This window comes from Eleginops maclovinus, chromosome 15, assembly GCF_036324505.1.
Source record: "Eleginops maclovinus isolate JMC-PN-2008 ecotype Puerto Natales chromosome 15, JC_Emac_rtc_rv5, whole genome shotgun sequence".
In the NCBI taxonomy this organism is placed as follows: Eukaryota; Metazoa; Chordata; class Actinopteri; order Perciformes; family Eleginopidae; genus Eleginops; species Eleginops maclovinus.
In genome coordinates, this window is record NC_086363.1 from 7,848,119 (window position 1) to 7,866,219 (window position 18,101).

General features: G+C 41.2%; 1 protein-coding gene across 1 annotated transcript; it reads left to right on the top strand.

The window, feature by feature from the left end:
* The first annotated feature begins 906 nt into the window (after positions 1–906).
* armc2 (armadillo repeat containing 2) lies at positions 907–18,101 on the top strand. The gene is made up of 18 exons (XM_063902831.1): positions 907–1,061; positions 2,041–2,358; positions 2,456–2,528; positions 2,829–2,994; positions 3,866–3,992; positions 6,582–6,649; positions 7,554–7,661; positions 8,678–8,862; positions 8,967–9,069; positions 9,353–9,567; positions 10,263–10,408; positions 11,354–11,453; positions 12,954–13,278; positions 15,108–15,230; positions 15,390–15,503; positions 15,933–16,065; positions 17,231–17,388; positions 17,516–18,101. The coding sequence occupies exons 2-18, from the start codon at positions 2,141–2,143 to the stop codon at positions 17,647–17,649; spliced, it is 2,496 nt and encodes an 831-aa protein (XP_063758901.1). The 5' UTR covers positions 907–1,061; positions 2,041–2,140; the 3' UTR covers positions 17,650–18,101.

Sequence of the window (18,101 nt, forward strand, 5' to 3'; positions counted from 1 at the left end):
TATTATTATTATTATTATTATTATTATTATTATTATATATTTACCTTTAAAGGAAATGTTTCCCTTGGATAATTTTTATAAGAAAGGTATGACGGCATATTGCTGCTCATATGATAACATAATAAAAAAGGTATGCATTTTATTTCGCGTTTTTTCTATCTTTTTCATACCAACTAACTCAATATAAATCAATTAAAATAAAGATTCAACAAAAATAAAAATATATTCAGTCAAAGCATGAAAGTGAAAACAGTGTGGTCTATGGACATTAGACATATAGTGGGCCTCGCTTTAGCTCACTGATTTGTATGGGTCGTATTGTTAATCATTGTAGGTGGTACATATATAGTTAGGTTGTGAAAAAGTGATACACAATCTCAACTTGTTTGTTGTTGTGATTCTGAACCAAAATTTGGGCACAAATAATTTTTTTATTGCAAATGATTGTTGTATAATTGAAGAGTGACTGCGGTATGAGAACTAGCTAGCCAGTTGCTTACAATAATATACACAAAGGGAGAGTGACTTCATTCACCTGCGGTAGCAAACAAAAACTGTATATAATATGAAGTAAAGAGTTGTCTGCTGCTATATTTATGCTTTGAGTTTTAAATTGATAACATTAACACGTTTTTATATCATCCGGGACATTTGTAGTGTGTGCCCTAGGCCTCAACAAAATACTACACATTAAATAATAATAAAGTTTCCTTTAACTCAGTGGCACTTCAAACACAGAGCACATATTTGTCCGGGAGTAACAAGTTTTAAATCAAAACTTTTCCTGGAAATTAGCTCATTTAACTTACCCTTTACCGCAGGCAGGTGAAGTTTGCATCCATCCTGCACATTTGGTACATGCGCGCCACCTAATCACGCGAGACTGCCATTAACTAAAGCTCGTGCACGTGTCTTCGGGGGCTGTGTTGTTGCAAGCTGGGGAAACTTGACAGTTTTCTGCACATTTCATGTGTTGTGAACGTTTTGTGTGTGGAAACCGAGTCAAAGATCTGAAATGCTAACTGTCACATCCATCACAGAGGATTGAATCTTGGTTAACGGTAAGTTGTTTTTAACTAATGCTATGTGTTTGGTGGACACACTTTAACTCAAACCCCGGGTCATCAAATGCTTCCCGTTCCAGTCAACCCCTCAGTCTGTTCATGTTAAAGTCGTGTACACTTGATTACAGAAAATAAGTACAAAACTGTTCCTACGGGGTTAAAGAAACATGATATTTCGGCTTTTTGAGGTTATTTTGTTGGGGTTTGTTGTCCAATCTACCACAGCGGCATTTGTCACCATGGAAACGGAGCGTGAACGCGCATCGCGACTTCTCATTCACTCACACAGGTTGTTCTGTTGGATTAAGTAAACACACTGAAAACACTATTATATAAAACTATTAAACAACTTTAAACTATTTCCCAATTTGGGATAAATAAAGTATATATTTATGTATGTATCATGTAGTTTAATGTGCATTCTAACTGCAGTGACTATTACAAACACACCTATCCATATCAGAGTGTTTTTAGTAGTTCTAGATACAATTTATTTGGACTGTCACGCTGCTGAACTTAATTAAGGTATCCACCAGGCAGTACAACATTGGGTAACATTTTAATTTCCTTATTTCCTTGTATATTTCACCACATTTCAGGGCATATACTTTTAACTCAACTACATTCGTCTGAAAGTTATAGATACATTGCAGATTAGAATTATATTAACATGTTAAACATTAATGTCCTATAATTGGATGCATAAACGCAATCATGACATGTAGTATATGCTGAGGAGTTATTCTGCTCCAAATTGCATACTTTTACTTGAGGTAAACTTTGTTAAGGATCCACTACTTTAATTAAGCAGGACTTTTTTTTAAAATAGATTCATTTTACATTGTAGTTTTGCAACTGTTATCTTAAAGCGTCATCACTGACTTCCAAATGTTATTCATTGCAACCTTGGATGCATTTCACATCTGTTGTTATTTTTCCTCTGGCATTATCTTCTTTTCTTTTTTTTATACCTCAGACTGTTCCCATCAGTGAGACACCCTGTAATCACCTGCATAATGAAGTCAAACCACTGAAGACATTGGCAGACTGTCTTGGCAGATGTCACATAGGCCCAAATGGCCTCAATGGAGAGAAAACAGCTGATTCTCAGTCCATTTGTTCCACGGCGCAACGCTGTTAGGAAAACAAGTGCCGAAATAGTCAGTGAAGCCAGACAGTCCCTGCGAGTCCAGTCCACCCAGCGACCGTTTACTCCCAGAGAAGGACACAGGCACCTTTTTGGAAAAAGCTCTGCCCATGTAGACCGTGACAACAGACCTCCATCTACCTTCAGGTTTGTCAAAAACGTCAACATCCTTCATGTTTGCAGGCTCTGAGACAATCTGTGGGTTGTGCCTAACATCTAATGCTTTTTTATTTTTTATTTTTAGTCTTCATGCTCAAAATTTTGATGCTCCTGACTCGAGGCCAGGCTCAGGGACTCGCCTCTCTCCTCTGGACCATGTAAGACACACACTCACACACACACACACACACCTATAAATGGTAGTTCAAATAGTATTTCAGAGTCTAAATAAGATGGTATTTGATGTCAGCTCAGGGACATAGTTGTATCTGTAAATAGTAATAGTAATAATATAGAAAACTGTTTAAAGTAATGCAGTAGAACATTCAAGAAGTATAAATACATAATTTACCAAAATACTGTAATCTCTTTTTGACAAAAAAAAGTTGTTTAATATGGAGCTTCATGTTCTGTCTCATTGCTCAAACCATCTTATTCCACTTATTTTGTGGTACTAGAAGCCACATTTGCCAGTTCCCTGCAATGTTGAGGATCCATTCAAGGTGTTTCCAAAACCACCCGCTGACCCTCTGGAAGTGAAGAGGGGGCAGCCGCGAACGCGGGCCCGCATCCTCAGAGCTGGATCTCTCACCATACTGTCCCCTGTAGAGGGACACAAAGATGGTAGGAAAGGAAAGATATATTAATTCTGGATCAAAGGAGAAAATATGTTTTAGTGAGAGAAAATATTTAAAGACATGGGATCAGAAGCACCATTGTAGAATTCAAAGAAAGTATCATTTGTTAAGCTTTGAGAATTGTATAAATCTATTATTTGTAAAATTGAGTTTCAAGTGGGTGAATGGCCTTGTCCCAGAACTAGTCAGGGGAATCATTGGAAAATATAACAGTCAAGGAGCCACTATAAGGGGAGCAGTTACGGGAGACTCCAAAACAACCCTTAGTCCTCATTTACATTTAAAGGCCCACAGAATATATTTGCATTATGTAGTGTTATTTCTTAAAAGCCTACCCAGGGACAAGGTTTGCAAACTAGCCACGGCTACAATGCCCATATAGACTGCATGGGCTGCTCTTGCACTGCAACAGGCCCTCTCAAATAATTTGAAAGTTAAATAATAACAAGAGTAAGTATTAGATAGGTACACAGGTAGAAGAAAAAACACACTCCATTTCTTTCACCCGTCGCATCCCTGTAAATCTTCTCTGCAGGCGGTTTTCTCAAAGGGGAAATGAATAGAGCCATTCACATGCTGACATTTTACTTGATTTACATGCTCTGTGGTCGGCCGGGTGAAAATCGTGATTTACGGCTGCTGTTTTGAGTGGGGTAGGCTCTCCCTGTCTCTCAAACCTTGTCTTACAAATCTCCTCTGCTGCTCAGAGCAACCAAATACTGTAGATGATGAGGACTGACTGAATTTGACCTGTGTCCATGTGTGTATATAGTATCTGATCCCTTTAAGCTATAATATACTGCGGCATATTGCAACAACCTGTAAATAACATCTTGCCACATCATTTCTGTGTTCAGTGAAAGAGCGATTAAACCAAGGCCCGGGACAAAAGCAGACGTCTGTGAAACGACTCCCCAGTACAGACCACACCGAGGCCCGCAGTGGTCCTCACAAACCTGGCCCACGCAGGGCAGCAAGTGAAAGGTATACACTTTCTACCCCTCTGTTCGACTTGCAAGATCGTTCCTTGTCTCTTGCCTCCCCCCACCATCTCCTACTCCCCCTTTTCTTACCAGAATGACAGTGTGACAATGACCTGAAGATTTATTGGCGCACAAAGGTTGCAGTGGGAGCCATTACACGACAGTGTTGATTGTGCCTCCCATTTCTGCCTTTCATGAAGTCCTCCTCCCCCTCCTTCTTTTCCTACTTGCCTTGCCCCAGTTTGTCAATTTCTTGTGTTTTTAATGTCTTTTTGTGTTCCTGTTTTAGTCCATAAATAATCTAGACTGCCGGGAAGAGAAAGTTATAAGAAGAAAGACCTTAGTGAGGCTGAAATCATTATTAGTGTTTGGGTTATTTTGCACTATGCCGGAGTTATGATCCAAATATTAGCAAAAAAACTAAAACGCAGCCCTGGAAACTGCTATAGCTCTTAGTGTTATATTGTACAGGGACTAACAGACAAACTCAAATCCAGGGTAAGTTACTGTGATTTATTTGTAGATATGTTCAGCTACCATCACGGACAGCTATATATGAAGTTGGAAAGACCAGCAATGCTGTCACTAACTAATATATAGAACAAATTCTTCAACTTAATACACTCTACCCCATTTAAAACCCTCATTAAAGTTTACTGTACACTATATCTTGGTGAAATCCAGTTTCATTCCCACTGAAACTGCCTCAATCTGTCATAACTAACTCGTGTCAGCTTTTACACCTTCACTTCACAGAAAGGCTAAAAACCTCTGCTTCTTTTCTGCCGACCTCATCAGCTGGGTGTCAGCGCAAGGGGCATAATTCTGTGCGTGAGGTCTGGGCCGTTGTTACAATCCATCCGCCTATCGATTGGGTGGGGCAGCTGAGGCTGTAGAGGGGGGACAGACCATAAAATACTTTTACAGGAAATCTGGGCTATCGCCTGCAGCACATGCTCTGCACCTCCTCCCTCACAAGTTAACACGCAATGGTAGTGTAATTTGTTGCTGAAAAGGGGAACTGAGACTTTGGTCAATGTATGTTTCAAGCAGACAAGATTAAAGACTTCTTTGATTGTTGTAAGGTCTGTAAAGGTCAGAGTTTTTAAAGTGCTTTTTCTTAAGTGTTGCATTAAAGGTGTAAATGGAGACAAAGAAAGTCAAAATCACTGTCAAGCCAAAAATACAGTGACTGTAAGTGGAAAGGGGAAATAGATTTACAATGACAGATTAATATGATGAATTGGATAAGATATAAAGATAGGGGAGATTAGACATCCACTCGGTTCTTTTTTCTCCAATAAGCCAGAGCTTTATAGCTCCAAATGGCTCTCTATTAGATTTGGGTGCCCATCTGGGTAAGGCTGGCAGCAGCGTGTGTTGTGACTGCAGTGCACTGGCCAGGCCTAAGACAGCGATGAGGTCATGTCTCTGAGAATGCAGTATCACACAAAGAGGCCTTATTATCAGCCTCTTAATCCTATCACACAGAGCCAAAGCCCCCTCTTTGACATACACTGCAACAGGCCTCGGACAGCACTCCCTGCTATATTTGCCCTGTGTGCCAGCTTATAACAATCACTACAATCTACTTCAAAGTGACTCTGTAGTCACACCCACACACTGTATATTAATGCTAATGGTATCAATCAACGCCTACTGGTAATGTTAAGGTCCATTTTCGGTCTCATACCTGTCAGCAAGATCATGAAATAAGACATACTGGAATGAAAAAGCTTAATAAGCTGAGAGCTAACCTTTTGTACCAATGTCAAATCAGCAGAGTCTTAATGACATTATAATATCTGTCTCTGACTGCAGTGATTTCTGTGTTTTCTAAAGTAGATTCATTCTTTAGTGGGATTTGTGTAGTAAAAATGACTCACCATGCTGCTTGTGTTTATTTGTATGTATTAATAGCGATGTTCTAATGTAGTAATTAGTCATAAGGCACACTTCCAGTCGTGTTTCACAGTATTTCTTTTCTTCTCTCCTCTGTGTGTGAGCAGAATTGTGTAGCAAGAGTGATACAAAACAGTGACATGCAGAGGGCAAGCCACAACACATAGCATAGCATGACAAGGGGTGTGTGTTTTAGGTTACTGCACAGAGGTGGTAAGGCTGTGGAGACACGGGTCACAGTGACACAGCATGAACAGCTTTAACCAGGCTGCCCACAAAGCTAAGATCTGAGTTCCTGTCTGTTGGGGATTGCAGTTTGCGCTGCACAACGGCTCACACGCCTGCACAGATACAAAAGTTTGCACGCACACAAAACTTACAAGCAGCCACGCACAAGCAGCACAAATGTAGATAGCAGCACCGGCACACCCCTGCTGCAACAGGGACACCCAGTGGCACTTGATGGAAATACACCTGTAGCCTGGTTGACAGAATATAAAGTCAGCAATTTTTGATGGAGATGTTTTCTTTGACAGGATTCATCCTTTGATTATATAGGTTTATAACTATTATGTTATTATCAAAATGGGCCAAATGTTAATTGAAAGAAACTAAACAGGTCAGCATTTACATGTGACTCGTCTTCAGAATCTGATCCTAGAATATTTGTGTTTCTTTGTGCCAACAGAAGAGTAAAGGAGTCTGGTGTTGACCCAGGCGTAAGACCCACAGAGTGCAGAGCAGGACAGAGAACAGGTGTGTCCAGATATACTCAATATACCTCCTTTGAAACGTTTCCATATTAAAATAAAAATGCAGTTGCAACTTTTCCTAACATGCTGCATAACCATTCAGATATTTTACTTATCATCGCGAAAAATTACAGAAGACTTCAGTGCAGATGCAATCACTATAATAGCATAGTCATGTTATACCTGAAAAGTAATTATGACCTCTTTCAGCATCATGCTGTCATCTGCTTTGACTCTCTGACTTTACTAAATAAAAGAATTTCAATTGTTTAGTTTGCGTTTTGGGTGATTTTTGCATGTAAGTGTATCCTTGACCAACAGCACCTCAAACCAACTAACTTTTGAGTCACGGAGGTGATCTTAGATGTCTAAAGCCTAACTGATATCAACCCAAGCCTGCTGGAATTTTTTTTGACTTGATCCCAGAAATGCTGTTTTACCAGCAAATGAGTCAAACTTCTGTTCACTGTACTGAACAGCCCTTAAGAGTTGACACTTTAAATTGAGGTGTTGTTGCTAAGGGCCAAATTTCCACCATGGGAGGAAGCCAGCCAATAGCTGAGAGAGCAGTTGGTTTGAGCAACCACCGTTTCCTGCATCTCACCAAGCAAGGGTTTTATGCAAATATTCAGCAAAAAAAGGTTCACGCAGTGTGAGAGATTGCAGACATTTGCATGCACAAACATACATTTATTCACACATGCACTTATACCACGCACAGACTATTTCAGCACAGAACAGACATGAGGGGAAGTGAGCCTTTGGATGGTGACCTTTCATTGTGGCATCAAACTTCCTGCTGTTTTATTTTGAGACTGTGAACTTGTGAACCATGGTTGTCGCCTGTGTTCACTGTCTGTGTTTAAATGTGGTAGCTGGCTAACTGCAAATCTCTCCACACATTTTAGAGCTGGGGAATGGAGACAAAACCAGGAGCACAGAGGAGGATGCAGAGTCCTTGGTGTGGAATAATGTGATTGCTCCTCTCCTTCGACAATTAGAGAGTGTGGCTGCAGGTAGTGTGAGCAATGCATTGAGGAAACCCACCAATAAAAGTGCAAAAATGTGACATACATTAGTCTTGAACACATCTATTCATTTCATCCAAAGAACATACAGTTTCTGTCACCAAATATACTCACAATATCACCTCTCAATGTTACATGTCACCTTTTGGGAGCATTGAGTATCTGGTCTCTTTTTTAATTAAAGTTAAGCTCTTTTAGTAGTTCCTAATTTCTCTGTTCCTATTACTATCTCATTTTCGACCAGCAGGATTGAAGCCAAAAGCAGATAGTCATTAAGTCTCACAGAATGAAAAAGCACTTTCATTTCAACCACTGAAGAAGAGGAAACCAAATATTGTTATGTTTGGCATCCATGCAGAATTGTCTTAGCATGAAATGGCAGTCTGGCAGCCATGAAATGAAATCTGCAGCTGTAAATATTTTAACACTCTACAAATTTAATGGAAAATTCATTTGAAAGATAAATATTAAATATTTATTGTACCAAGTGCCTTCTGGTTCATGCATAAAACAACCTCCACAGAAATAGCAACAAAGTGTTGAGTGTAAGACTTCATCCAACCTTTCTTAGAAATGGCCAAACCCTGTTCTTTATGCAGGGAAAACATTGATTTTACCTCAAAAACAAGGAAAAGACTCCACCCTTTTCTCTTCCTCTGCGTCAAGATCCCAGCTGCCTGTAGGAGAGTTGTTCCCCTGCACATGACCATTGAAACTCAAAGCTCCGTCTTAGAAAAGGAAGTGGAATGTTATTTTACTGCTGACCAGTGCATTATTGATGTTGAGGATTTAACCTCATGACAAAAGTACACCATGTCAAAGTCAAAGCGAATTTAACAAACACACGACAACATAAACAAAACATCACTCATCTGTATTTATATGGATACACACTTGCCAACACACACAACTGGGTGTTTTGGTTTTGGGATGTTGGTTTTCCTTTTGAATGTCTGACATGAATTTGACTCATTTAGCCATGTCTGTTTTTCCTGCGATGCCAGGCAGCTCCGAGGGTTCGGTGGACCCTCTGTGTGATTTGTGTGACCGTCTCCATGGCACCTTGGCAGAAGCGGACATGCTCGGCCGACGCTGTAAGAGGAGGTCAGGGATACTTCGAACGCTGTTCTGCCTCATCGACCTCCACTCTGCCCGGCTCAACCTGCACATCGCCAAGCTCTGCCTCGCTGTGAGTCGTCTGCGTGGGTGTCAGCATGTCTGCCACTAGACCACAAGGGCATCCAGGGCACTCGGGTGCTTAATATACCTTTCTCTTTGCATCTCTCTCTGCAGCTGTGTGTCAGTGGAAATAACCTGCTCAACATCTGTAAGCTCATCTTCCAGATCAGCCGCAGTGAAAGCAATGACATCCTCTTTCAGAACAACTCCATCATAGGTGAACACTGTTCCAGGTCACAGTGATGTAGCTTATGTTTCCTGTTCTGAACTGAATCCTATTTTCTGAAATATGCTTTATGAGTAAAGATACACAAAGTTATTTTTATACCTATGAGGGATTACAATGTTAAGCTGCTTCAAAAGCATGGATCATTTTGTATCTCTCTGCTACTATTTGGTGCAATTTTTATAGAACATCTTTACCAGGGCATTATAAATTACCAATGTCTCACTCAGTGTGCACAATATGGATGCTAACGTTTGATTTTTCATGCGTTTAGACTCATTTCTTGGAGTTTTGAGCCATGAAGATGTTTCATCATCTGGAGAAGCTCTGCTGTACTGTGTTGGGACTCTGAAATTCCTCTCAGGAAACAGTGCCATCCTCCGACTCCTGCTGGACAAGAACTGTGTTGGTGTGGCTCAGAAACTCATCCAGAGGCTCTGTACGGCAGGAGACACCGACTTCACCATAGCGGGGCACATCCTCGTACAGGTGTGTCAGAATGAACCCAGCTGAGAAAGTTTGATTGGGTACTTTTAAATCTTTAGATATGTGATGTACATCAATCTTTATAAACCAATAGCATGTCTCACAGCTGGTGAAAACTTGAAGCATGTTCCCCTGTTCACAAGTTGTACTAAGGAACACAATGTGTAATATTCTTCATCATGTGTATGTTGGCTGTAGATTTACCCACAATACACAAATACAAGTTGGAATACAAGCTGCTCCAATAGCATAATGTTCCCTACTGGCAACACGAAACACCCTGTTTGACTCTTTCTAAAAGGATTGCTGCTAACTGCATAATTTGGCCCAAGCAAACATCTTGAGCCAGCGCTTCATTTGATTTCTAACACAACACATTATGCTGTTAGTGGAGGGAAATAAACAGACCATGATTTTGCAGAACTTTGAGTGCTGCAGTGAGTTGGAAATTGCTGCTTCCTTCTTGTGATATAATTATTCTTGGCCATACTGAATAGTTTCCGATCGCTCTGCTGTATGGCGTCCTGTACGGGCCGGTTGCCAGCCTTATTAAGCACATGACGGACATTGCGTGCAGGGCAGGATAGCACAACACGGGACACAATACTTGCCTAAGTATAACCACTTAGTTTCAACAGGTACATTTATTCTTGCTGTCCAACTTATATTTCCCTCTGTCTGACCTCTGACCCCTGTAGCTGACGGCGGCCTTGAGGAACCTTGCAGATCACCCTGATGCCCGTCCACTCTTCATCTCCTTCTCTGTACTGTCAGAGCTCTTTGTGGTGCTGCGTCTTCACCACAAAGACCCAGACATCTGCACCAACATCTCCAGAATATACAGGTATTGCACTTTTACCTCCCTAAGGATAATCTGCTCCTTATTTCTTCGTACTCCTCTCCCCAGCTCACTTACAAAAAACATTGCAAGCTGTCACGAGCTGAATCAAAACAGGCCATCATTCAGCTCTCACCCTCTGTCCTCTGTTTTCACTTCTCTCTGCAACAGTCGCTGTACTACTAAATTCCCTACTTTTTTTCCCCCTTCTAACTTGGAGTCTTTGTTTGCAGCACAAAACAAGAGTCTCCAGAGAAACAGAGCATCTGTCAGAGGAGATGTCATTATACCTGTTTTTGTGTCATGATGTAACAAAAACACTTTCTCGGTTTAGACTTCAGAATGTACAAATCAGTTTAAATGACACCTACATGCAAAGAAAAAGGACTAGAAGTGAAGTTTATAATAAGGTTAAAGTTAGATCTCACACATTTAAACAAAATAGAGTAAAAGAGTTCCTTGCATGAACTTGCTCACCCAGAGTTAGACAACACTATTAGGGTCCTGTTCTCATGCAGTGGGCACAACCAAGTCATACAATCTCCTAGCACATAATACACCACTAATTCAACATAGGTTTAAATTCAGGCTTATGAGACTGAATATGAATGTATTTGGAAGAAAATTAGATACATATATTATAGGTATACAAAAACTAACTTCGTAAACATCTATCTAAAAAGTTTGCTGACATTAACCCCCTCTGCTACTGGTCATACCCGACATGGACACAGGGCTTGGTTTACCATATTACCCATCTTCAGATTCTGTTATCAGTTTGTCTAGCACGAAATAAAACATTTAGCACTTTAGTGGTTTTTTTCAAGATAATGAAAGCATGAGCAGTAGATCACACACCAGAGCTGCTTATCCATTAGCAGTGTTGATTTAATGTCTGCGAGTGAGTGGAACAGTCAGTGCTGCGTGTTTGTTGTCCCCCCTCTCCCTCAGTAAACTCTCCTCGTACTCGGAGTGCCGCCTCGCTCTGGCCCAGACCCCCGACTGCTTCCAACTATTATTAGAACTGCTGAGCAAACATCACCAAAAACAGGTGAGTCCACAAGATACCTCTGTGTGTGTGTATATGTGTGTGTGTGTGTGTGTGTGTGTGTGTGTGTGTGTGTGTGTGTGTGTGTGTGTGTGTGTGTGTGTGTGTGTGTGTGTGTGTGTGTGTGTGTGTGTGTGTGTGTGTGTGTGTGTGTGTGTGTGTGTGTGTGTGTGTGTGAGTGTGTGTGTGTGTGTGTGTGTGTGTGTGTGTGTGTGTGTGTGTTCTGCATTCTGCATGTGCGTAACAGTGAGATGAAGACACATTTCTTTTCCAGTGTTGATGATTTAATCCCATTAGCATGTTTACCCTCAGCGCAGGTTGTTTATGTACCTCAAGTCTAAGCACATTTACGGGACATTGTGTCCATCCGCGTGCAGCGTTCTTCCCTCTTACTAGTGGATGTTGTGACATTTAATCATCCCAGGCGGGGCTGAGTAAATCAAAAACGCGGTGGGATGGAGGGAGGAAGGAGGAGAAGAAAAACATGTAATGAAGCAGGCTAGAGTAGATACTACAGCAGAGGTGATACAGAGGTGGAGGGGAGGAGTGGTAGAAAAGAGGAGGAGGTGAAAAAAAGGGTGGGACTTTGGCAATCAGGAATGACCAACATGTGTTCTTAATCTTACCAGGAATAAACACCCAGGCCTACACACACACACACACACACACACACACACGCACACACACACACACACAGGACAGTAATACATGATATGAGCACCCGGTCCTGGGACAGCTCGTCCTGCCCTCACACCAATGTCACTGCGCATTCATGGGAAATAGTGTGTGTCCAAGCTCACCTGCTTCTTCTTAAGCAGAGTTGGGCTACAGGGGTGTCACTTGTCACCTTTGTTTCTTGGAAAGTGTGTGATAACTCTTTAAAAAGATGGGGAGGATTACACAAAAAATATGTGTACAGAGCTATTAGCTCCCCAGGGGAAATGAGTGGCAGTGGCAATAGTGCTGCTGGACAAAGCAGACTCACTTCGCTGTTTTGATTTTTTTGATCAAATATACTATAAATATACTATATTCTTTAAATAACCATCAAGACAAATGCAAGAAATTTACTGGTTCCAGCTTTTCTCTGTTTTTTATCATTGTAAATTGATTGTATTTGGGTTTTGGACTGCTGTTCAGGACAAAACAAGAATAATAATAATAGATGTGATATTGTGTCTGCCTCTCCTAAATTAATTATGATTTGTTTCCATTCTTCCGCTGTCTCCCTCCACCAATAACCCACACACAAATAAGTGTAATTCATTTCACAAACGTGCACAATAAACGAAGTAAAATCATCATCGTGTTCTCACAATATTAGTGTTATTAGGAATTATTTTGCCGTACGAAAATGTGTAGTGGAAATCTGATACTGTAGCCCTAGTTTGAAGCTTTTATGTTACTTTTCAACATGGTCTGGCATGGTAGCCATGTTTACATTGGACTGAAACATCTAAACACAGTTGTAGTTGGTTTGTTTGCTCCACTGCTCTCCCACAGGACCTTGTTGTGCGACTTCTCTTCACCCTCGGGAACCTCACAGCCAAAAGCGATGAAGCTCGCCTGCAGCTATTTCAGTGCGAGGGCTGCATGGAGACGCTCCTGCAGCTATACGCAACGTACCAGCACCGAAACGACTTTCCACACCCACTGAAAGGTCCCCCTCTCCTCAGCAGGCCTCAGGCATCTTCAGCGAGCGTGCAGGAGGATGAAGACGTGCTGGTGAAGCTGGTGAGGGTGCTGGCAAACATGTGCATCCACCCAGCTGTAGGTCCAACTCTGGCAAACAACACATGTTGCATTCAGCTGCTGATGGAGACACTTGGTAAGCAGCAGGAACTCATCCTCAACTAGTTTGATCAAATCACATATTGACAACTGTAACTTTTTTCTTTTTCTCCTATTTTATTTCTCTATGTTACAAAGAGAGCAGTGTGTGAAAATCCAGAGTTCCAATAAGTTTAAAAATAGCTGTTTTGTGCATTGTAAGTACAGTATCTGCTCAGCACCAAACCACTTCCCTTGTGCTGGGAAATGAGATGTGTCTTTGGTTGAAAAACACACTCCTTGTACATTCCTTTGCTCGCTTTCCTTTCAGGGCTTTCTGTTCGATGTGCAGCACATCCTCTTTTGGTTTACCTGTTGTTTTTTTAAACTCTGGCTGAGCAAAGCACTTCGCTGCAAAAGCAGGATGTTCTCTCACATCGCACAGCAGACTCGGTTTGTGTGTGTGTGAAATCTTCCTATGTGGTTAGATGGTTTCAGGACAGGTTGAACCGAAACACAGAGAGGGTGTGAAACTCTTGATTTCGCTGCTGCGTGCCTCTTACACACTCTAGGCAGTTGGGAGATACATTAAATAAACAAAACAGAGGTCAATCTACTGAAAAAAGACCAAATCTCCAAATGTATGGGGGTGTTTGATTGGTGCCAGAGTGTGAGATGGGGAGCAAATTAAGGAACTGAAGGAAGAGACATTCAATGAGGGAGAATATAGAGTAGTTGTGAAAGATGGAAACAGAATCTCTGCTGAAGATAAAAGAGCAAAACCGGCAGATCCATGTCCTGTTTTGATCAAGTTCAATGACATACAGTGCTGCTTTACATTACAGAGAGGGGGGTGGGGGGCAGAGCAAAGTGGTATTTCCAGTTAGAAACCAAAACAAAATTCAGTGTGACACACAGCGGCTGGTTGACAGCGACCGCAATATCCGCGATTTATGACTGAGCACTCTACATCTGCTGCTAAATCAGGAGCAGACAGTTTCCAAGTCACTCACGGTGTCACGGCTGGATGGATTGGGTCACGCTGACCTTTGTGTGCCAGCTCATGATCAAATGGACTATATCAAGCACAAACCGGAGATAACAGCTTCTTTTATGGTAAGGTCACAGTGGCACATCAGTGTGGCCGAGCTGTAAGTTGCAAAAAAGGGACACTGTATCTCTGTTCTGATATTTAGATTGGTGTATAATTGATATTTTTTGGGGGCTTTTTGCCTTTAATGGGATAGGACAGTGGAGAGTGACAGGAAAGTTGGAGAGAGAGTCGGGGTGGGATCCGGAAAGGACCACGGGTCGGGAATCGAACCCGGGTCCCCGGCGTACGGTGCAGGTGCCCCAGCCAGTTGCGCCACGGCCGGGGCCGCATAATTGCTCTTTTAAGATATAAATCACTGTTTAACTATTGATCTATATGCCTCTATACATTACACAACATCTTAATACTGATTGCAACCCAGTTTTCACAAACTATGTTGCAGTTGTTTCATGGATTAATAATCTACCATTGCATTATCCTTTTCATCTACATAAAAGGAAACATCGATTTCACCTGGATGCACCTGGTTAGTCACTAATAGGAAGTGGGTTTTTAAGCTCTCTGTGAATAGATGGGTTCTTTACATTGAAATTAGCTGCAAAATGATATTATGATAATGTCTCACATTATGTTGAGACTAAAATAAGGGAATTCTATAAAAACAGTAATGTATCAGCAGAACGAAAGGCTGTTGCTGTGGTCTGCTCCCTCTATTGGTTGTATTTATACAGGAGGATTTAAAGGCACATCAAACTCAATATTACAAGTTGTGTTTTTGATGTAACTTTTTGTGATTTTCTCCTTTTTTTTCTTCTTGTGTGTATGTGTCACAGAGCTGAAAACTGTGCTGGAAAGCGAGGAGTTAATGGTGAATGTGGCCGCCACCATCAACAACCTGTCCTTCTACCAGGAGGAAAACTCTGCGCTTAGACGCAGTCAACTCAATATCGCAAAGTGTAAGACTGAAAATCTGACGGATCCCAATGTAGAAATGGAAAATGAACACACTAAGAATTTGATATTTGTTTATTTTTGCTGATTTTACACTTATCACCCCCATTTTCTCCTCTCCCTATACTGTCTTTTACTCTGCTGCCTCTTTCTTTCTACCTCAGTGATGTTGAAGTTGGTGCTCAGCTCCAGTATGGACGCCATGCTTGAGGCCACCCGTGTGTATGGAAATATGTCACAGTCCAAAGATGTACGGGACTTTATTATGCAAAACAAAGGTATATGATGGAAACACAGAGCAACGGACACACACACACACAACACTGCAACGTGAGACTACGCTTCTTGAATTTTTGTTTAAGCCATACTTCATTCATTGAGTCTTGCAGGAAAGATAAGCCATTTTAGAATAAAGCAACATCTTAAAAGCCTAGTAATACAGAGAAAAAGAGGCCTAGAAATGCGGAAATCATATCATCCATGCACAGAACATTACATAACACTCAGTCCCTCGGCTCAGTACAGTAGGCATCTCTGCATACTGTTGTGTCGTGTTTAGCCTGGATTTATCTGCAAGGCCAGACTCTGTCAGTGTAAACACGGCAGCTGACTCTGGTGATAGCAGCCCTCTTATCTCTGACCTGCTTTGTCTTCGCCCGCTCCCTCACATCATCATCTCTCCCCACTCTTTTCCCTCCCTCCTTCAGTGCACCAGTTTGTAGTGACGCTGCTCGACTCAAAAAGCACTGAGATGTGTTTTTCAGCCTGCGGGGTCCTCACCAACCTGACGCTGGACCCCCCCAACAGGCTCAGTCTCGCAGCGGAGGGGGCTGATGCCAAGTAAGGACTAATGCACTTAGAAAAGACCCATACAATACATCTTGTATTTGACAGGCATTTCCGGGACTTTTTACCAAATAAAGTAGAAGTGATACTAAAAGCAGATCTACCCTGCATAATGTAAGAAGTAATATCGAAATCACAATATGATGATAACTTCAAATCGACAATAGAGTTCAGAGCAGCCTTTCGTTTATATAGATTTCACTATTATTACTGTATTGCAAATGTTGGTATAGATAAGATTAAGTGAATTGCTACAGGGCATAAAAAGGATAGTATAGTAATTCTTCTTAGTCATGAGAAGAATTATACCACTGTCATGTCTGTACAATGAAGATGAAGCAACAGATAAGGGACAGCTAGCTTGAATACATGTTGGTGTTTGAAGGAGACTAAACCTACTAATTTACAAGTGATATACTGTATATTGTTAGTTTTATCTATACAAGAAGAAAAGTGCAGGGGTTTTATTACCTTAGTTAGGCTAGCTGTTCCCCCAGCTTCCTGTGCTTAAGCTAACCTAACATGCTACTGGCCTTAGCTTTAAATCTTTTAAAAAAATTGCAATACCAATAATAGCAAACTGATCTCATTCTTTTTGAGTCTTTGGCCAGAGTTGCATCCTTTTTGCAACGGAGAGTAAACTTTTTTTGTGTGGGAAAATATGTTCTTCATAATGACAAACATGTGCATAACAACTCCACTGACATGAACAAGATGCTAATAATCATTCCCCAACCTGGATGTTATTTGTATTCATAAGTTATACAAGTGGATATGACAACAAATAAATCTATGATTAAAGATTTCGATTTTCCATTTCGATTTGTACATTTTCAGCACATGGAACATAGGCCATTGTGTGAAATTATATTCTAGTGAGCATTGTTTAAACATTTGAGTTCATACTTCCCCTCTACATACACACACGTACAGACACACACAGAGTAGTCCTTCAGATGTAGGTTTAATGAAGTAGAGCTAATGCACACAGACCTACTGATCATGTGAATCCCTCTCCCTCAAGTCACACGATGTGTGTGTGTGTGTGTGTGTGTGTGTGTGTGTGTGTGTGTGTGTGTGTGTGTGTGTGTGTGTGTGTGTGTGTGTGTGTGTGTGTGTGTGTGTGTGTGTGTGTGTGTGTGTGTGTGTGTGAGACCAGGCTTGTGGATTGTCTGAGAGACTTCGGAGCAGGGGATTGGCAGCTGGCGGGCCAGGTTTGTCAGGCATTGTGGAACATGAGCGGTGGCGGCGGCTCAGAGACGCTGCTGGACACACAGGAGAGAGAGTCTCTGGTGGAGATCCTCACGACATACTTAGGTTAGTGTTATTACTTATCCTTACATAACATAAGGGAGGGAGAAACTATCACTGAAAATATGCTCAAAAAAACCTGGAACCTCTCACTACACCCTGTCATCCTCTGACCAATCTCTTTATGTTTTAGATGAAGAGGAGGCTCTGAAGTGGATAGAGAATGAAGATATCAAGGACTACCATAGGGCGAACTGGCAGTTACAGTTCTTACCTGTAGCTCAAAAATTGATGAAGTCTCTCCAGCCTCTGGATGGGACAGCCTGACGAATATAGTGGGATGTTGTGGTTTGCGTTATGTTGTTGTAGAAGCCTTAGCATTGTTGATAACTCTCAAACACAAAATCAATTCAAACTCAATTCTGTCTCTCTAAACACGTTTTGCATTTCTTAGCTTTTTATCACCTTTGTCTTAACAATAACAGCTATATACTTTGTGTCTGTAAACATTTATTTAACTTTGTATGCACTTTAATTCCCATAAAGCTTGCAGAAGGTACCATCAGATGTACTTTTATACAAGCTCTTTGCACATTTATATAACAGACGTTATCAGTTTTGTTAGCTGACTGTGTTGTAAAGGTTCTTTTATGATAATGTACTCTTGAAAAACAGATAACTAAACCTGGAATTTACCTTAACAAATAAATGTTTTATTGTGCAGGGATTTTGTGACTCTGGAACTTGTACATAATAAAAAAAACATGTGGAAAAACCTG